General features: G+C 45.3%; 1 protein-coding gene across 5 annotated transcripts in view; it reads left to right on the forward strand.

The window, feature by feature from the left end:
* CYFIP1 (cytoplasmic FMR1 interacting protein 1) overlaps positions 1-21,761 on the forward strand; it is a 119,933-nt gene that overhangs the window by 74,961 nt on the left and 23,211 nt on the right. For all 5 annotated transcript variants that reach the window (XM_044388341.3, XM_044388343.3, XM_048221352.2 and 2 more), the window contains 6 exons: positions 14-122; positions 942-1,061; positions 3,348-3,547; positions 9,330-9,417; positions 18,750-18,893; positions 21,007-21,097. In XM_044388341.3, coding sequence (XP_044244276.1) covers positions 14-122; positions 942-1,061; positions 3,348-3,547; positions 9,330-9,417; positions 18,750-18,893; positions 21,007-21,097 — 752 coding nt within the window. The remainder of the gene's footprint in view (positions 1-13; positions 123-941; positions 1,062-3,347; positions 3,548-9,329; positions 9,418-18,749; positions 18,894-21,006; positions 21,098-21,761) is intronic.

Below are 21,761 nucleotides of genomic sequence, written 5' to 3' on the forward strand. Positions count from 1 at the left end.
TCTTCCATCTTAGTTTGCTTCTTGATAAACGTTTACGATCAGAATGCAAGAATCAGGGGGCAACGATCCATCTCCCGCCGTCTAACCGCTATGAGACACTGCTTAAACAGAGGCACGTGCAGGTGAGTCAGACCTCTCTGGGGCATGGTGAGGCAGGGAGCTGGCATTGGAATGGTGACGTTCGCTTAGAGCTCACTGGGTTTAGATGTCAGTATGTTCTGTGACTGTGGCCACATCCTTATAAAGTGTTAAGATTTTAAAGACAGTTTCTTTTGGTTACCCTGAAAGCCAAGGGAAGACTTGCAGCGCTCTGCACCTGCTCTGCTCTGGCTCCCAGGGGAAGGCATGGCCCCAGAGGGCCTGGCTCTTCTCCAAGAGCCCGAAAGTTACAACTTTTTAAAAGAATGAAAATGAGAAACACTTGTCAGCTGAGTGTTAGAGAGGAGCTTTTTCTTGGCTAGCACAAAGAGTAAAAAATACAGTGCTTATTTTTTGTTTTTTTTACAAACAGTTCTGCTTCTCCCACTCCTCCCCACTCATGCTGTCGCTATCTCTTTCCCTCTCTCAAATAAATTTAAAAAAATCTTTAAAAAAATTAATAAAATGTTTATATTTTGTCTATTATTTGTTTGCCTTATCTTGGAATTGGATTCTGGGAGAATATATATATATATATATATATATATATATATATATATTATTTATATATATATTTTTTTAAGATTTTATTAATTTATTTGAGAGAAAGAGAAAGGGAGCATGAGCCAGGGGAGGTGCAGAGAAGTAGACTCCCCGCTGAGCAGGGAGCCCAACATGGGGCTTGATCCCAGGACCCCAGGATCATGACCTGAGCCAAAGGCAGACATTTAACCAACTGAGCCACCCACGTGCCCTTGTTTGTTTTTTATTGTTCATTCTTTTTTCCTTTCTCCGTCTTCCAGCTCCTAGGCAGATCCATAGACCTTAATCGCCTGATTACTCAGCGTGTCTCAGCAGCCATGTATAAGTCTCTGGAACTGGCTATTGGACGATTTGAAAGTGAAGACCTGACATCAATAGTTGTAAGTGCTGTCCCTTTTGTCAGGTTCAGGAGATTTGTGGAAATCTGGTTACAAGGATTGAAGCTAATTTTTTGTCCTTACTGGTAAATTGAACCAATAGTAGGTTCAGTTTTTGCATAGGAATCAAAAGGTACGCACTGATCAAGCATGGCGTATCCTATCATTTTTTTAGTGTCTGCTCTTAGTAGTCACAATTTTTTTTTTTTTTAAAGATTTTATTTATTTATTCGACAGAGATAGAGACAGCCAGTGAGAGAGGGAACACAAGCAGGGGGAGTGGGAGAGGAAGAAGCAGGCTCACAGGGAGGAGCCTGATGTGGGGCTCGATCCCATAACGCGGGGATCACGCCCTGAGCCGAAGGCAGACGCTTAACTGCTGTGCCACCCAGGCGCCCCTAGTAGTCACAATTCTAAATTGACTTCAAAGAACAAGTAATCTTAACCTTGAATAAGTTACACTTAACTATGGCAAGAGAATAAAAGAAGGTAAATTTTAAAAATCAAAATGAAATGAACACGGAAAAAGTATTTGAAAGAAAATGATACAGAAGATAGGCAGTGAAGATCTAACATACATATAGGTAATATACATATTATAGAGAAAAACCAAAGCAACAGGATGGAACAAATATTAAAAGTTGTATTTCAAGAAAACATTGATAAAATTTAAGACATGCTATTATCAACAATAGCCAAACTATGGAGAGAGAGCCCAAATGTCCACTGACTGCCGAATGGATAAAGAAGATGTGGTCTGTATACACAATAGAATATTACTGAGCCATAAAAAAATCTGAAATCTTGTCATTTGCAGTGATGTGGTTGGAGCTGGAGTATATTATGCTACATGAAATAAGTCAGTCAAAGACAAATGCCATATGATCTCACTCATATGTGGAATTTAAGGCAGAAAAGAGATGAACATATGGGAAGGGGGAAAAGAAAAAAAGGAGAGAGGGAAACAAGCCATAAGAGACTCAATGGTAGAGAACAAACTGAGGGTGAATGGAGGTGGGTGGGGGATGGGCTAGATAGGTGCTGGGTATGAAAGAGGGCACTTGTTAGGAAGAGCACTGGGTGTTGTATGTAGGTGATGAATCACTGAATTCTACTCCAGAAACCAATATTGCACTGCATGTTAACCACCTAAAATTTAATTGAAAAAAATTTATATATTTAAACATTAAGACATGCTATACAATATATATTAAAAGCCTGTGGTATGTGCCTGGGAAGACTGGCCCAAAGTGGCCAACACCAAGGAATATTGCAGTAAAAGACTTTGAAGGAAAAGAAAATATCCTCTGGATATCTGAGCAGAGTGATCAGAGAAAGAAAATTTGTCATCAGAGCTTTGCCCATAGCAATTCATGCCAGAAGCCAAGGAAAGGAAGTACAAATTAAGGATTTTGTGCCAAGCCAAAGATATCTTCCAAGAAGAAAGTCTGCAGACAAATGGTAGTGAAGGTGTAGGACCTCAAGGAAGATTGTCCATTCCTAGAGATGCAGCTCTGGGTAGAACAAGAGAGGCCTTGTGAGCGGTGGGCATGAACACTCAGGTCGGAGCATCTCCACGTAGGATGAGCAGTGTTCCTCATAGTCTTCCACAGAATTAAATATTATTGACATGGAGAGCTTGCACTCTTTGTCTTCATACTTGATTTTTTAAATCTGGTGTGTAACTCACATGCACAGTGCACCTCAGTTTGGACCAGCCAAATTCTCATTGCTGGATGTGGCCAGTGGCTGCTGCAGTGGATAGCATGGACCTAGGCATGTTTATGAGCAAAAACTCTGAAATCTTGGAAGGCCATCTGTGAATGTGCTTGCTGACTCTGCTACATAGCTGTGCTTTTGAATAATTCCAGGCACGTTAGGCTGACTCAGGCCGATGCCTGAGGACACAGTGCTCCAGCAAGGGCGGGGGTGGACACATCCCAGTCGTACGTGCCCTGTGAATGGTTGGAGGTCAGTGGGGAGAGCAATGTGGAGGTGACCTCAGTGGAGAAAGAATGATGACCCTGTGGGAGTGACCACAGTAAGGAGGGGTGTTTCAAAGGCAGTGGAGAGGGCATAATGAATTTAGGTGTAAGAAGCAAGCACCTATGGCCTACTAGACCCCCGCTGCGTATTCTTGGCCTAGCTCACCAGCCTCACCCCTGTGTGTCCTGCTGTCCTCTGCCCATTCTGCCCTGCTCCCAACTGTGGCAGTGCCCATGTGGGGAATCAAGGCCACTGTGCTGGGCCCATTTCTGTCCTCACACCCCTGTCTTTGTGATCCTATAGGAGTTGGATGGTCTTTTGGAAATCAACCGCATGACCCACAAGCTGCTAAGCAGGTACCTGACACTGGACAGCTTTGATGCCATGTTCCGGGAGGCCAACCACAATGTGTCAGCGCCCTACGGGAGAATCACCCTCCACGTCTTCTGGGAACTCAACTATGACTTCCTGCCCAACTACTGCTACAATGGCTCCACCAACCGGTCAGCATGCTACCTCATAGATAGTTCTGGCCCTTACCAAAGGGTTCCTAAACGGGATGATCTCGGGGCCTCCACATTGTCCAGTAGGTTGCTGTCCCCTCCCCTGTTCCCTGTCATTTCTCATGTCCAGGTATTCAGGCCCTCCCAGTCTCCTCTGGCATATCCCCAGGCCAGCCCCTGGGCATGTCTTATAGCTTTGCATGTGGAGACTGCACAGCAGGCTGGGGTTCCTGTCTGGGGCACTTGGCTTGTAGCTCAGGGCTTGATTTCATGGTGCATGTGGACAGCAGCTACAGGGTCTGTACCACCCACACGGCTGTAAGTCTGCCTGATGTTGGGATATAGTCAGTGACTCTACTTTTCATCTATCCTGGGATGTTGGGGTGTGTAAATATCAATCAGTTAGCCACCCTCTCACCCACCTACCCTTTGCTACTATGTTGAACAGCACAGAGTGGCCAGTTAGGTGAGTGGCATGGTTGACAGCAGCAGTTCCATGTGGTTCACCCTCATGATAGGGCCCAAATCCTGGGACAGCCCTGCCTTGGACTCTGTGTGCTGGGCAGCCGCCTGTCTTAGGTTTGTTCATGTGCCCTTAGCTAAGCTCCTGCTCCCTGTGAGCGCATGCCAGGGACATGTGTGTGTATGTGTGTGTGTGCTTGTGTGTGTTATGACCACTTTTTAAAAATCATTGTCTTTGGCTTTGCTGCTGGATCTGAGCATCCCATCATGTATTGGCTGAATTGTTACTGACTTTCAGGCCCGGAGTTTTGTGTCTCATGGGGTTGCTGAGCTCTGAACTGAGGACAGGGGGAGGCCCTCCTGTAGTCTCATCAGGCCTGCTATTGCCATTATCTATCCAGGACCCCAAGGTTAGATTTCCTTGTGGGGAGGCAGGCCTGTTCCCAGATGCGTGGGGCTATGCCATCATACTGGCCCCAGGTGGCTGACGCCCGTCCCCAGCAATGGTGGAGACGTGGCCATGGCTTCCAGAGCCAACCTCCTCCAGTGAAGGGGCTTCTGGGCCTGGCTGAGCACAGTCCACCAGAACCAGACTTTACAGAGTACTCATCCCTGTTTAACTTCTTTTAAGATGCCCAGTTTCCTGAAATAGGTATCTTTCAAGTTGTTAGAGAGTCTGAATTAAATGAAAAAAATATTTTTTTACATAAATAGTGCATCATAATTATAGGAAAACTAGAAATCATATATACAAATAGGAGGGGGATATAATTAAGTCCCTAGAGATTTCCCTCATTAAAAAAATGTGTGTGTGTCTTCTGCAGTTTTTGCCATACAGTCAGATGTACATACGTATTTTTTTATTTTGCCGAAATGGGTGTTATTAGGAGTACTATTATATACATATTCTTATTCCATGTGATACATGACCAGAAGGGTCATTCTGGGTTAGGGTATAAATACGGTTTTCTGCCTCTGAAAATCGGTTTAAGTCATGGCTGATGCTTATGGGATCAAAGAGTAGTTTTGGTTGGTCCGTTTGGTTGGCCTTGTCTGGTGTCTCCGAAGGTGACATACAACAGAACCCCACTATCAGTGGGCTGAAAAAAGGTGTTACGGTGACGTCGGAATCGGGCAACACAGGGGGTTGTAATTTTTTTTTTTTTGGTACTATTTTAGATTGTAATTTTTAAAATTGTCTAGCATTTTGTCACCCTTTAAGGGATTTCCCAGAAATCTTGCTAAAGGAATAAAGGTGTCCCCCGAGCCTCCTTTATGCTTGCTGCACTTGTGTGTAGAGGGACTGTGGAGTCCAGACAGCGCCCACCTGCCCTGGTCTCCTTGGTGACGGTTCGGTGGGCCAACCCCTCAGAAGTGACGTGAGCTAGAGGAGGGCAGCATTACATGATGATACAATGACAGCATTTGCCATAAACTCTTGTGTTGAATTGCTGTGTTCTCTGAAAGACTTCAGACATCCGAACAAACGGTGGGTGAGGAGTGTGGAGTTAGAGCAATGGATCAGATTCCGAGTCCATGCTGGCCAAAGTGGGCCCATGTGGGTGCCCTGTTTGGGGCTGATGACAGAGAACGTCTGAGGAGTCTCATTGTCAGAGACAAAGTTGGCAGGGCTCAGGTCAGGAGGTTGGTGCCGTGAAACCCAGTGACCTACCAAAGGCATGTGTCCGTTAGAGGACCCTGCTGGACCTGTCTATATGAGGAACATTGACGCATCCAGTGTATAACTGAGCAGAGCTGCCAAGTGGTACCCTAGCCCCCATTTCCTGAGAACACACAACAGTGTCGAATGCAAATGACGGCAGACAGAAGGAACAGCACTGGTGCCTTTGTCTGTTGTGGCATACTTCTCCCATTGGCCTATGAGGTGCTGCAAACATCCCTGTTTGCAGAGTGAGCACAGAGCCCACGGAGGCTGTGAATGGGACCCATGCGTATTGCCGGCGGCTGCTCTGACCACCAGGGCTCCTGGAGACCTGAACTGGACCCTGGGAAGACAGAACTGTGCCACTCAGAGTTTTAACTGCGTTCTTGAGGGTCTTCTAAGGGCTGCTTGAGGGAAACCAGAACTTCACTTGTTGCTTTGCATATCTACTGACTTTGCTGCTTATTTTTGATTAGGGATTTTGCCTGGTGGCTCTGGAAAGTAGTTTAGGGTGACCTGTGACTCAAATTTAACCTATTACAGCTAATAATTGTATGAAAAAGCCATAGCTCTGGAAATAGGCCAACAGCTGGGATCAGAGTTAAGCCTAAGAGGGAGGAAGGCCACGGAGGAAGCAGTGTGTCCTCAGTGCAATGTACCATGAAGCAAAGGGCACTACTTTGTCCCATTCCTGGTGATGTAAACTTCTGCCCCTTTGTTCCCAGGTTTCTCTGCTGGCATGTTATCATCAGTTACCAGTATGGTGGCTGAACAATGACGATTCTCAAACTTCATCATTCCGTGTATATGCATTAGTTGGCCTTCTGCTGTATGTGTTAACATTTACTTATTTGTTTATTATAAGTAAGGACTGGGGATTCTAACTCAGCATTAAAATCTGTTACTATCATAATTTGGGTTTTATGGCTCAAGTTGGCCCCGTGTTGGCCAGTGGGAGCCCCGTCTACCTGATTTCTATGTCCTGTTGGCTGTCCCATCACTTTGAAGCACTTCCTGCACCTCACGAAGTTCCAGATTCATCTTGGGCTCCTCGGGCTCTATCCTTGCAACATGTCATTTCCACAGGATTCCTTTTAATGGAGAATATTTTAGAACTAGGCTTAATATTTAAAAAATAAGTCTGGGTGTTAGGTGCGCTCCTCGTTACTGGGATATCATTGTTTCTAGAGCCTTCTGATGTTCCGAGTTAGGAAGGCTAGGACGTACCTGACCGTGTACAGTGTTAGGTTCCTCAGACAAATTATCACAAACCGTGGGGCTTCAAACAACAGAAATATTCTCACAGTTCTGGGGGCTAGATATCCAAAATCAGGGTGTCAGCAGGACTGTGCTGCTTCTTCTGAGACTCTGGGTACAATCTTCTCTTGCCTCTTCGCAGCTTCAGGTGGTGGCCAGCAATTCTTGGCCTTCCTTAGTGTGCAGCTGGATTGTTCCAGTCTCTGCCTCTTTAGACATGTGGTGTTTTCCCTGAGTGTGTCTCTCCCCTTAGAAGGACATGAGTCATATTGACTCGTTAAAGGCCTGCTGTACTTCAGTATGACCTCATCTTAACTAATGACATCTGCAGTGGCCCTGTTTCTGAGTAAGATCACATCCTGAGGTGCTGGTCATTAAGACTTCAGATTATCTTTCTGGGGATACAAACCCATAAAGCATGTGTATGCATGGCTTCTCTGTAGCTGTCTCCATATTATATCCATGAGTTCACACTGGTATCTTCACTCCCAGTTCAGCACTGGGGCTCTCATTCTTGTTTTCTCCCTCCCTTTCCATGTTTGTAACTCCCTTCTACACTAAGAATCCTGTTTCATTATTCCTGGCATATTTACTCACTTGGTCAGTTCTAGAAAATGCAGAAAATAGTTCCAAAATTACTAATTCTTCCTACCATGAAACACAGGCCTACTAGCTGGAATTCAATATTTGTTTCCAATGTTTTTGTCTTTACCTTGAGAATGTGTGTGCGTGTGTGTGTGTGTGTGTATGGTGTTTAACAGTTGTTTGGGATAATGGAGTAACAGGGTTTGGATTTACTCTTTTGCCTTAAACAAGTGAAAAATCAGACAAAATTTATGAAACCACTGTTTTCGGATGTTGCGTTTCCCTGAGGGAAAGGAAACAAAGGAGGTGAGCCCTTTGACTTCCCTGCTTTCTGCCTGGAAGCACTTTCTGGGCCTCAGTACGAGGCCCAGTGTGGAGAGGGGTATGCCAAGTACAGCTTGGAAGTCTTGTTTGGTGGAGGAGACAGATTTGAAACGGAGGAAGCTGAGACGGCTTGAATTTGCAGGGCAGATTTGCAGTATGGGAGAGAAGAGAGCTACATAGTGAAATAGTTCCTGACACCAGCTTAGGGGCCCTTTAGAATATTAAACTGTGTGTGCATTGGGTGGAACTCCACAAGGATAGTCCAAGAACAGCGTTTTGGAAGCTGTTAGCCAAATAATTCCCAGAGCTGACACAGACTAGGAGCCATTTGAGGCCCTGCCGGCAAGAATGAGGAAACCTCACTGAATACCCACACATTTGATAGAATTGCTAGAGGGCCTGCGTGGGTGCTGACTACTGTGCCACCCTAATTATGAATGGTTCCAGCTGACTTCAGAGCAGTTTAACAGCCTGCCCAAAATAACTCAGCACTTTAAAAGATAACAACAAAACCAGACACTTCATGCTGCAGGCCACGGGCCTCCCCTCGGATGTGCATGTGCATTTCAAGCACTGGTGGTATTTTGCCAATTGCATCCCTTTTTATTTATTAAAGTGCAATATGTGTCAGTCAGATTCTTTGAATTTAATAATTAGCAAATCCATATATTTTTCTTAATGATGCTTCTTTTTAAAAGTTTTATATTTTAGGGGTGCCTGGGTGGCTCAGTCGGTGAAGCATCTGCCTTCCGCTCAGGTCATGATCCTGGGGTTCTGGGATCAAGCCCCACATTGGGCCCCCTGCTCAGTGGGGAGCATGCTTCTCCCTCTCCTTCTGCCCCTCCTCCCTGCTTGTGTTCTCTGTGTCTCTGTCAAATGAATAAATTTTCTTTTAAAAAAAGTTTCATATGTTTAAATGAACTCTTCTAATTTGAGAGTATTAGCCACGTTTGACATGTTTGCTTTAAAATCCAAGCATTTGATTTTCATTGTCTCCTAATCCAGTATCAAGCCACAGTCTAGTGGCTCTGTGAGTGTGGTTATAAGCACTTAGGTTGCTCATTCTTCCCATTAGTTTGTAACTAGTGATTTGAGTAACTGGACATGACTGCCTGTGTCTGCCTTCCCACTCCTGTGGCTGAGGTCACCGCCGTGGCCAGAGGCCCACCAATGCCTGAGTGCTTGGTCGTTACCACTTAGGCATGAAATGGTCCTGGTGCCAGTAAACCAGACTGTCTCCTGGAGTTTGGAGACTGCTTACATGGTAGAAGGACCCAGGTCTTCTCACTCTGTTGATGGACTCTGGATACATGTATTACACCTGGGAATATTTATAGCTCAGGTATTTAGTTTCTTAGAATTTTCCTATGTGGTGATTCGATCAGTCAACTGGGAAGAAGATGTTTAACTGATGCGTAATTGAAAAGTTCTGCATTCTAAAGAACTACTGTTAAATTTGTTTTCTTTTTTCTTTTTATCCTTTTTGTTTAGATTTGTTCGGACAGTATTACCATTTTCTCAAGAATTTCAAAGAGATAAACAGCCTAATGCACAACCCCAGTATTTGCATGGATCAAAGGTAGGTTCTTTTGTGTTTGTGTTACGATTTTTTAAGTTCACAATGAAGCATATCTTTGAGTTTAGTTTAAATCAGGTGAGTTGCAGTGATTTAAACGTATCATGCCGTGTGTGAAATGTTAGTGTTTTCTTCCATTAGCACCTTCCTAAAAAGGAATGTAGTGTGGGACAGCCCTCTGGCCGTGTGTTGGGTGTCGGGGTAGGCCTGGCCTCACTCCTGGCCCTGGAATAATTGAGATTGTCAGCAGAGTTAAAGGTTTAAAAATATCAAACAAGGAGAGTGTGTGGAATAGGCTGAGAGGCTCATCTATGACAGAGGGGCCAGGATATCTTGTCCAGGCGTGATGCCGCAAAAGGAGGGGTGAGGTGGGAAGGGACGTGCAGAAGAGAGTGGACATCCAGAAACCACAGGCAAGCAGGCAAAAGCCACAGAACACCTGCTCTCTGTCTAGTAAGGTGAGACAAGTGTCCAGGCTGAGGGTGGCTGGATTTGCAACGAGTTAAGAGTATTATTAAAGGTTAGTATTGTTCATATTTAAAGCACTCTTACGGTTTTGTAAGAAAAAGATTAACACTCTATAGTAAAAAGGAGGCAGATGTAATAAGCAGGTATTTCCCAAAAATATAGTAAAAAATAGAAATAGGTATCTAGCCTCACCAGTAATTGAAGAAAAATAAATGAAAGCACGTGGGACCATCTGATATGTGTATCAATATTTAAATATTCTCACTTGTAGGAAGCCGGACAGCTAAGGAATAAGTCAGACAAGTATAAAGTGGGGTCTGTTACTGGGGTGGTTGTACAATATTGTTCATAAAATATATGGAAGCAGCCTGACCGACCACCAGGAATATTGCAGTATCTTACAGATTTCAGTGGAATGCAGTACGGTCGTCACAGATAATTACGTAGATCTTGTGACAGCTTGTGGGGCTTGTATTTTATTAAGTTAAAAAAAAAATCAAACTCCAAACAGAATGACCCTACTTACAGAAAGATAGATCCAGGGAAAAGATTATGAGAATGCTAAACAGTGGCTGTCTTGGGGAGGGCTGAGTCTGAGAAACATTTTCCTTTTCTGAGCTCTATTGATGATGTGTTTGCACGGTTCTCACTAGGGCTTTAAGCTGCTCCCTCCGATGTTGGTGTCAGTCTTGGTCTCACACAGCACAGCCTGTGGGCTGTGTAGGGAAGTGGGGCGTGGCCCCCTGCTCCAGGGACAGACACTAGCTCCTGTGGCCTCAGAGCCTTCAGCACTGAGTAGCGGCTGCTGTTTTCTGCTCTGAAGCTCTGAGGGGCTGAGGTTTGGGCAGTGTCTTCTCTGTATTTTCTGCCTGTTCTTCTCACAGGTCCAGAAATGAGCCTATTAACATAATGACATAAAAGGACCACCTTTAGGTCCCTAGTGGTGGCTCTCAGGAGGATGTCAGCATGTCAGTCTTCCCTTATGACTAGTCTTTGAAGAGACATCCTCCTTCACCCTCCTTCTCTCCTCCAACTTCTCCAGGCTCGCGATGTCATCTCCCTTCAGCCACCCACTTCTTCTTAATCACAGCATCACAACACTACAAACTAATGAGTCCATTTAAAGTTTTCAACCTGTCAGCCAAGAAGAAAATGATAGGTGTCTTAGTGGGGCAAGCCAGAGGGTTAAGTAGAGGATACATTTGGGAGGAAGGGGAAACCACTATTGGCAGAAATAGAAGCTCCCTGTGTTTTGCAAGGATATGTGGAATTTCAAGCTGAGATTGGTGCTGTCTCTGTTTTCTGCATTTGGGTGGCACCATGTGCTCTGCGTGTCCGTGGGAAGGGGGTGGGCATGTCCCTGTGAGAAGGTGTGCTCCTAGGATGTTGTCATAGAGCTTTGGCTGGGTTTTGGAGAGGCCTTGCTCTAACAAGATCTGAATGCTGAGAAGGAACCAACTCTGCAGAGGGCCCTGAGAGCTGAGGCTGTGTCCTGAGATGGGGGTGGGTGGGGGGTTGTGGCTGGCAGCTTAGGGCCAAGGTGTTGGGCGGGGGGTCTGGAAGCAGACAGAGAATGATGGCCGGTGGAGAGATGCTACCCTAGTCCAAGCAGGAGGTGGTAAGATGAAGAGAAGTAGATGGGTTCAGGGGATATTTTGGAAGTGCACTTGACTGGACTTGCTGATGACCCAAAGAAGGAGGGTGAGAGAAGAGGAAGACCTGAAGATGTTTCCTAGGTTTCTGGCAGTTGGTGAGTGGAGGTGTCAGTTTTTGAAGTCAGGGAGGGCTCGATTTAGGGAGGTTAAAGGGAAGAGGCCTTTATCCCTAGGGCCTGTGTCCACTCCTCTTCCCGGTCTGTCTGTGCCACATGTCACAGACCTTGCTGTGAGTGGGGCAGGACGCTGCCCTGCTGAGTGTTCTGGCCACAACCAGGCTGGCTCCACACTGCACTCAGCTGAGGCAAGGGTTTTGGGCGTTGAGAGGGCGTGGGGGGTAGGTTGGAGGATCACGTCGCCCCCATTGGTTAGGGTCAGGATTTTCGCTGTTGTATTTTAAGCCTCATGATCATGACCAGGACTGAAGAAGACCAGGCGGTATTGTTCTGTTTGCTGTGTTCTGGGACTGAGTGTCATTTTAAAATATATTGAGTAATGTATTTTTTTCTACAGATAATGAGTTGTAGTCATAATCTCCAGGGTCACTCAGCAAGTGTTTCCTATGCATGTGCTATGACCTGGGCTGTGCCTGGCCTCAGTCGGAGAGCAAGGTTCTTGGTGCAGCAGGATGTGAGTGTAGGCCTTACTCCAGAGAGGCCCGAAGGTGTTGGCTGGGCATTGGGGTGCAGACAGGCACCAAGAGTCAGAATCGCCTGGTCTGGACAAGGGAAGGGCACCCCAGCAGGTTTGGGAGCATGACCAGTGAGGCACAGAGGATAGAAAGGAGGCTGAAGCTGTTGAGACACAGGAAGGGAGCCTCAGGCCCCTCCCACTTGGCCAAAGATTTTTCACCTGCAGAAAAGTCCCCAGTGTCACTTGCTTCAGAGAAGGGAGGTGGGAGATGAAAGCACCCGGCTCAGTGCTGCCATTGGGAAGCCCCTCAGCTCAGACAGGTGATGCTTGTGGTGGGACATGAGGCCCAGGCAGTTAACAGACTCCGCCTCATCCCCACATCCAGCTGACACCCACAGTCTGTGGACCTCAAGTGAGCTGCTGGCTGAGTGAAGCTGGCCGCAGGTATACCAGCTTGCTTTTTAGTCTCAGGGCAGTTGAGGCCAGGACACAGATCAGGAGCCAGGGGGCTGCCCGCCCTGCCACATGGCCTACACCAGGACACCTTTTAATGCTTCTAACCCATTCTTTTCTAATCCTCTCTTCTTTAGAGTGTGAACCTTTCATTTCTGTCTTCTTGCTTGCCTTCGTTCCTCTCACTACAGGTGGCAACTTGACCTTGACCATGTTAGGACCATGCCCTTGGAAAATGGGCACACACTGTGACTCTGGCTGGTGTATGGGTGCAGGCTGCCCACCTCCTCCACCCCTCCAAAAAAGGCATGAGGTGGACAGTTTCTTTTTGAGGGGGTGGAGGAGGGGCAGAGGGAGAGAGAGAATCTCAAGCAGACTCTTCACTGAGCGCAAAGCCCAATGTGGGACTCAGTCTCACAACCCTGAGATCATGACCTGATCCAAAGTCAAGAGTCGGACTCTTAACTGACTGAGCCACCCAGGCACCCCAAGGTGGATGATTTTTAAAATAATTAGAATACACTAGAGCATCTGGGTGGCGCAGTCGGTAAAGCGTCTGACTTAGGTTCAGGTCATGATCTCAGGGTCCTGGCATCTAGCGACACTGTTGCAAATGGCAAGATTTCATTCTTTCTCTTTTTATTTAAATTCTAGTTAGTTAACATACAGTGAAATATTAGTTTCAGGTGTACAATGTAGGGATTCAACATTTCCATACATCACTGTGTGCTCATCACAACAAGGGCCCTGCTTAATCCCCATCACCTATTTAACCCGTCCCCCCAACCACCTCCCCTCCTGTAACCCTCAGTGTGTTCTCTATAGTTAAGAGTCTGTTTTCTGGTATGCCTCTCTCTTTTTTTTCCCCCCTGTGTGCATCTGTTTTATTTCTTAAATTCCACATATGAGTGAAACCAAATGATATTTGTTTTTCTCTGACTGGTATTTTTGCTTAGCATAATACTCTCTAGCTCCATCCAAGTTGTTGCAAATAGTAAGATTTCATTCTTTTTTCTGGCTGAATAATAGTCCTGTGTGTGTGTGTGTGTGTGTGTGTGTGTGTGTGTGTGTGTATGTTTATATATATCTTCTTTACCCATTGATCAGTCGATGGACATTTGGGCCCTTTCCCTAGTTTGGCTATTGTTGATAATACTGCTATAAACATCAGGGTGCATGTATCCCTTCGACACAGAATTTTTTTATCCTTTGGGTAAATACTTAGTAATGCAATTGCTGGGTCCTAGGGTTGTTCTATTTTTAACTTTTTGAGCAACCTTCACACTGTTTTCCAGAGTCGCTGCACCAGTTTGCATCCCCACCAACCGTGTAAGAGGGTTCCCCTTTCTCCACATCTTCACCAACATCTGTTGTTTCCTGTGTTGTTAATTTTAGCCATTCTGACTGGTGTGAGGCGGTATCTCATTGAAGTTTTGATTTATATTTCCCTGATGCTGAGTGATGTGATTTGATTGATTTCCCTGATGCATCTTTTCATGTGCCTGTTGGCCATCTGTATGTCTTCTTTGGAAAACTGTTCGTGTCTTCTTCCCATTTTTTAACTGGATTATTTGTTTTTTTGGTGTGTTGAGTTTTATAAGTTCTTTATATATTTTGGATATTAACCCATTATCAGATATGTTTTTTGCAAATATCTTCTCCAATTCCAAAGGTGCCTTTTAGTTTTGTTGATTGTTTCCTTCGCTGTGCAGAAGCTTTTTGTCTTGATGAAGTCCCAGTAGTTTATTTTTGCCTTTGTTTCCCTTGCCTCAGGGGACATGTCTAGGAAGAAGTTGCTACGGCTGAGGTCAAAGAGGTTTCTGCCTGTGGTCTCTAGGATTTTGATGATTTCCTGTCTCAAAGTTAGGTCTTTCATCCACTTTGAGTTTATTTGTGTGTATGGTGTAAGACGGTGGTCCAGTTTCATCCTTCCGCACGTGGCTGTCCGGTTCTCCCAGCACCATTTGTTGAAGAGACTCTTTTCCCCTGAATAGTCTTTCCTGCTTTGTTGAAGATTAATTAACCATGTAGTCGTGGGTCCATTTCTGGGTTTTCTATTCTGTTTTTGTGTCTATTTTGTGCCAGTACCATAATGTCTGGATTACAAAGCTTTGTAATGTAACTTGAAGTCCAGAATTGTGATGCCTCCAGCTTTGCTTTTCTTTTTCTTTCTTTTTTTTTTTTTTAAGATTTTATTTATTTATTCGACAGAGAGAGAGACAACCAGCGAGAGAGGGAACACAAGCAGAGGGAGTGGGAGAGGAAGAAGCAGGCTCCAAGGGGAGGAGCCTGATGTGGGACTCGATCCCAGGATGCTGGGATCACACCCTGGGCCGAAGGCAGACGCTTAACGACTGTGCCACCCAGGCACCCCTCCAGCTTTGCTTTTCTTTTTCAAGATTGCTTTGGCTATTTGGGGTCTTTTGTGGTTCCATATGTCCGTTTGCATGGTAAATATTTCTCCATCCCCTCATTTCAGGCTACAGGTGTCTTTAGGTCTAAAATGAGTCTCTTGTTAAAAATAAATAAATAAGAAGAAAAAATTTTAAATAAATAAAATGAGTCTTTTGTCGGCAGCATATAGATGGGTCTTGCTTTTTTATCCATTATAATAGCATGTGTCTTTCAGTTGGGACATTTAGTCCAATTATATTCAGAGTAATTATTGATAGATACGCATTTAGTACCTTGTTTTTACTTATTTTGTCATTGTTTTTGAGGTTTTTTTCTGTTTCTTTCTCATCTTTGTTGCTTTTTGTCTTTCCTTCCCACTCAAAGAGTCTCTCTTAATATTTCTTGCAAGGCTGGATTAGTGGTCACGAACTCCTTCAGTTTTTGTTTTCTGGGAAGCTCTTATCTTCTTCTATTCTGAATGCTAGCCTTACTGGATAGAGTATACTTGGCTGCAGATTTTTTCCACTTTGCACATTGAATTTATCATGCCAGTCCCTTCTGGCTTGCCACGTTTCTACAAAGAGATCTGCTGCTAACCTCAGTCTTCCTTGTAAGTTAGGGACTTCCTTTGTTTTGCTGCTTTTAGGATTTTTTCTTTATCGATGCATTTTGCAAGTTTAACTTAAATTTGGTGTTGGCCTGCTTTTATTCGTTTTGATGCAGCTCCTCTAGTTTTTAAAGCCAAAAGTTATGGGGATTAGTCCTCCCCATGTGAGCTCCCTGGTGCAAGAGGGCTTGTTTCTCTGCCCTCTTTGGACACGGAGCTCCCTCCTCTTGCGGGCAGCCTCCCTCTGCCTTTCTGACTTTCCTAATATTTCAGATGTGTTCTTCTCTATTTCATTGTGGAGTTTGTTCTTCCAGTCTTCAGATCACTCTCCATCCTCCTGACTCGGAGGTGGATGATATCTTGGAGATGGGATGGGGGTGAACTCAGGGTCTTCCTCCTCCGGCATCTTCCCAAGCTCCTGAGGCCATTAGATATCACTAATGCTTTTCATGGTTTTCTTTTGAAACATTAGAATTTATTATCAAGCAAAAACCTCACACCAAATCCTAGCATTTAAATGCACATTATAGTGCTTTAAGGAGGAATTGGGAAGAGGAAGGTGTACCTAAGCTGATGATCAAAATATGCCCCTTTCGATGGGGCGCCTGGGTGGCTCAGTTGTTGAGTGTCTGCCTTCGGCTCAGGCATGATCCCAGGGTCCTGGGATCAAGCCCCGCATGGGGCTCCCTGCTCCACTGGGACCCTGCTTCTCCCTCTCCCACTCCCCCTGCTTGTGTTCCCTCTCTCGCTAGCTGTCTCTCTCTCTCTCTGTCAAATAAATAAATAAAAATCTTTAAAAAAAAGATACTCCTGTTGAGTAGGATTGTGGTTGTAGGCAGGGGTTGTAGGCTTGGGCACAGGATGGGCACTTGGCATGGCTTCCAAGCTGGGTAGTGTCGTGTTTGGTAATCGTTTTTTTTTTCTGTTTTTGGGTTCTCAGACCATCCACGCGTTTTGATTGTCCAGAAGGACTCACAAACTCAGTCATTTATGCTCACAGTTATAGTTCCTTATTGCAAAAGGATGCAAAGCAGGACCAGTACGGGGATAAGACGCATCAGGCGCTGACTGAACCAGGCACAGGCTACCAAAGTTGTCCCTCATGGGGATTGCATGGGATGTCCAGTTTTTCTGCCCAGGGAATAGAAGCCCACTCAGTCACTCAGGTCCAAGGGTTTCACTAGGGCTGGGTACATAGGCACATACCTCCTGTCTTGACTATTCAGAGTTACTGAAACTCCAGAGCCCCCAGAAGGAAAGGAGCCCCCATAAATCACTATTTGTACATCCAACCTAGACAAGTTGTATAGCATGGTTAAATTTCCCAGTAGTAGAAAACCACCTTATCAGTTGGTACCATTCCAAGGGCTGAATTCCCAGGAACTGCAGGCAGGCCTCCTGAAGACACTCGGGAGCTGAGCATACCAGCCTGCTGTGCTGATTCTTCAGAATCACTTTTCTGATGTGGTTTTCGGTGTATGTAGAGGAAATATTTCAGACAGTGATAAAAGGGGCTGGAGAAGGATCCAGGGAACCTAAATGGAGGTGAGGTTGATACACTTCAATCATGGTGGTAAATGTTGATAACAGTGGATTGTGACAACTCATATAATGTATAATGTAAGACCTAGAACAACCACTAACAGGTCTGTGTGAAGAGATACTCTTGAAACTACTATAGGTCAATCGCAGTGGAATTCTTGAAAATGTTTAAGTGAGCCAGAAGAAGTCAGGAAGAATGAAACAGACCCTACTTAGATATCAATAATTACATTATGTATAAGTGTACTAAATGTAAATGGTCTAAAAAGAGTTCTGAAACCTCAGTTAAAATACTGAGGTTTGGCAGAATGGATTTAAAAGACATGATTGAACAAGAAATGCACTTCAAATTAATGATATTGGTAGGTTAAAAGTAAAAGGATGGATAAAGATGTATCATGCAAACATTAATCAGAAGAAAGGAGTGACTATATTAATATAAGATAAAGTAGATTTTGAAGCAAATGGTACATAATAGGGTCAGGCCACCAAGAAAATGTGGCAATCCTAAATGTTTGTGTATCAAATAACAGAACTTCAAAATACTTGAAGCAAATACTGGTGTAAGTGAAAGGAGAAGTGAACAAGTCCACAGTTGTAGTTGGGGAATTCATTCTTCTTAGTCATCAATAAAGTCAGTAGACAGAAAATCAGCAACAATGAAGAACTAAACAGCATCAACCAAAAGGATATTATTGACATGTATAGAACACTGCACCCAACAACAGCAGAACGTGCATTGTTTTCAAGTGCCCACAGAGCACCCCCCACATAGACCGCATTCTGGGCCATAAAACAAACCTCAAGAAAATTACAAGGGTTGAAATCATACAGAGTGTGTTCTCTGACCAGAATGGACTCAACCTAGAAATCAATAATAAAAAGGGACAAGAAAATCTCCAAAGACTTGGAAATTAATACATTTCTGTATGATCCATGGGTCAAGAGGAAGTCTGAAGGGAAATTTTTTAAAAAGACACCTAACTAAATGAAATGCAAAGATATCAGAATTTGTGGGATGCAGCTGAAGAAGTGCTGACAGGGAGACACACAGCACTGAATGCTTATTGGGGTCTCCCTGCTGAGTGTGCACTGTGTCCTTAGACAAGCTTGGAGGTCCCCTGCTCCAGGAAACCACCCTGGTTTCCTTTGTCACCTACTCACCCTGTGGGGGCTGCTGTCTCCAGCTCCCTGGGTGTCCCTGAGAAGACAGTTTCCACCACTCCGTCGTTCTCCATCCTCAGATGTCTTACCCCGGAGACTGGGAGCAGCTCCGAGAGGCAGCAGTGGCCACGTACTTGTTTCTCATTCCAGGACCTCAAAACGGCTTCTGTAGAATTGGCAGTTAGACAAATCTTTGAAATTTGTTTTCTTTTTTCTGTTTTAACCAGCTTGCTTGTCACGTTTTACGTTGCAGACGTAAATACCAGTAAGGGCAAGTCTGACATTCTGTGCTCTCCTCCGCCTTAGGGGCGCTGGGTATCGAAGGCATCGTTGGTGCAGCTGTTCTTCATCTTGTGTGCACAGTAAGCACGTTGAAAACTCCGGAGATTCCATTAAGCACTTAATCCTTTATCCCCCAGGCTCTGAACTTGGCATACTCTAGCATTTATGGCAGCTACCGGAACTTCGTGGGGCCTCCTCACTTCCAGGTCATCTGCCGGCTGCTCGGCTACCAGGGCATTGCAGTGGTCATGGAGGAGCTGCTGAAGGTCGTGAAGAGCCTGGTACGTTTCCCTCCACGGACTCCTTTCCACGGCGAAGGGTTCTGCACCCAGTTGTAATGTGGCGAGGGGAATAAAGGATTCAAACACTCCACTGAGCAGTTCTTGGATGCCAACTGGGTGTCCCACAGTTCAACTCAATTCTAGCACTGTCTAGCTGGAGGTACCATCAGATCCCACAGTTTAAGGGCTTTGACCCTCAAGACTGCCCCACGCCTACCCCCACTCAATCTCAAATGTAATTTGTCACCTGTGCCTTTGACCCACTGGCTATAAATCAGAGGTTTCTCCAACCCCCTCCTTGGGTTCAGTTATCTGCTAGGGCAGCTCACAAAACTCAGGAAACCAGTTTACTCACTAGATTACCAGTCTATTACAAAGGATACAAGTCAATAGCCAGATGAAGAGATACATAGCTAGAGGTCCTGAAGAAAGGGGCTTCTGTCCTTGTGCAGTTTGGGGCCCCTCACGGTGACCTGTGGAACTGTTGTAGTTCCCCAAACCCCACCCTATTAGGTTTTTCTGGGGGTTTCACTACATAGGCAGGACTGATTAAATCATTGGCCTTTGGTGACTGAATGAACCTCTAGCCCCTTCCCCCTCCCCAGAGGTCTGGGGGTGGGACTAAAAGTCCCAAATCTCACCATGGGGTTGGTTCTCCTGGCAACCAGCCCCCATTGGTGGGAGCTTTCCAGAAGTCACCTCATTAACAACAAGAAACACCTTTAAGGCTCTCTTAGGATAATTTGAAGGGTTTTAGGAGCTCTGTGCCAGGAACAGGTACAAGACCAAATACATATTTTTTACTATAAATCACAGTAACGCACGCAGCCTTGAATTCACTGGGGTGGAAAAGCCAGGTCCATGTTATTTTAACTAATTCGTAGAAAAAGTTAAGTGCCAAAATACAGGTTTCCTTATAAGAAAATGTGGCCTTTATATGCAGAAGTAATCTTCCCCACCCCCTTACGAGGCTGATGGTGTGTGCCGCTTTCCTGGGTGCCAGGGGTTAAACTGTGAATAAAGGATTCAGACACTCATCTGTGTAACTTCAGATTGAGGTCAGAAGTTATCTGCAGAAGTCTTTCATTAAGTCTGTTTGGAAAGAGAAAGACTGAGAAAATGATGTCCGTAGGCTATCATAGATTTAGTTTTCTATGTGTTATTTCCGTTAACTGAGAAAGAACTTCATAAAATCTTAATCTTTAATCTTTTTCCATTATTTTAGTCATTTAAAAAAAGCTTTTATTTATTTATTTGAGGTAGAAAGCATGAGCAGGGGGAGAGACAGAGGCAAAGGGAGAAGCAGACTCCCTGCTGAGCAAGGAGGTGACTCAGTGGCACGACCCTGAGATCACGACCTGAGCCAAAGGCAGACGCTTAATGGACTGAGCCACCCAGGCGCCCCTATTTTAGTGGTCTTTCTGTGATTGAGCCCATTTCTGTAAGATTCTTCAGGTCTTTTCCATCCTTAAAGCTGAATTTATGGCCACATAGTTAAAGTGGCAATCCCTCAAGGAGATGATATGATTATTAACGATGCAAAGCAAAAGATGACAGAATTCTAAGCAGTTGACAAAATGTACAACTTTTTGGATCAAAAATCAATTAGAATATATAAAAGTTGGGTCTTTTGACATGGCCATGACTACGTGACCCACTCAGTCTCTGCTAGGACCCTCAGCTAGAGCCTCTGTCCCAAAACGCATAACTTGGAAGGTGTTGGGCGCATGAGGTGACAGAGCCCCAGTCCAGCACGTCCATCAGAGGGATACCAGAACCACCCCATGACGATGTTCTTCCCCAGAGCCACCGTGCTCACTAAAGGTGGATGCAGCCCGAGCTCCGCGCCCTCCCACTGTCACACTTCAGACCCTTTGCCTCCTGAAAGGGGAATTGTGTCATAGAACATGCATTTAGTTAGTCTTGTTAAGTCGCCCTGGCAGGGGTTGTTTTCATTCTACGGATAGGTTTTCCTTTCCCAGCCAAAGTGATTTTCAGTCCTGCTCATTGCCATGTGTTTTACTAACAGACTTCTTTTTAGAAGCCCCGTGCGCCACTCACCACCTCTGGGACAGTGGCGGCCCGTGGCTGACGCAGCCTGTCTCTCCCGCAGCTGCAAGGCACGATCCTGCAGTACGTGAAGACCCTGATGGAGGTGATGCCCAAGATCTGTCGCCTGCCCCGGCACGAGTACGGCTCTCCTGGTGAGTGCGGCGCCTCCGGGGGGCAGCACAGGTGTGCATGTCACAGGGGAGGAAATCAAGTCAGAGTTTACTGATAAGCATAGGATCTGCTTGCCCCAGGTGGGAGGAGGCAGGGCGTCTCATCAAAGTCTGATTGTTTCCAGTAGAACAAGCAAACCAGCCTTCCAGCTGGGAGCAGGTGTGTGGGAAGGTGTGTTGGAACCACCACATTTGAGTGAGGAAGCTAGTATGGGGGAGGCAGCACCCGTTAGTCACCGAGGGGTGATGAGGCTCTGAACCCTGTGAGGCCTTGACTCCTGTACAGCACTGGGACCTTGAAGATCACCAACCGGGGAGGGGCACAGAACTCACCTGCCAGGTCCGACTGCCCTGGGGGTCCTTGCAAAATGGCAGTTAGGAACTGACATGTTGGGCTGAGGAGTTTGAAACCTGTTAAGGCTCTAACTTTTTTTCTTCTTAGAGTTGTTTTGGGTATTTTAGGTCTTCTGCATGACCCCATAAATTCTGGAGTCAGTTTGTGGGTTTTTGCCTGGGTCAGCATTTAATGTATCGATCAAATTAGGGAATATTAACTTTCTTTCCAGTTTCTATGCCTGGTTTTTCTGTGCCCTATTACAATGTGCAGGATCTCTAGGACAGTGATGAAAATGTGTTGTCTTGCTCT

This window comes from Ursus arctos, unplaced genomic scaffold, assembly GCF_023065955.2.
Source record: "Ursus arctos isolate Adak ecotype North America unplaced genomic scaffold, UrsArc2.0 scaffold_28, whole genome shotgun sequence".
In the NCBI taxonomy this organism is placed as follows: domain Eukaryota; kingdom Metazoa; phylum Chordata; class Mammalia; order Carnivora; family Ursidae; genus Ursus; species Ursus arctos.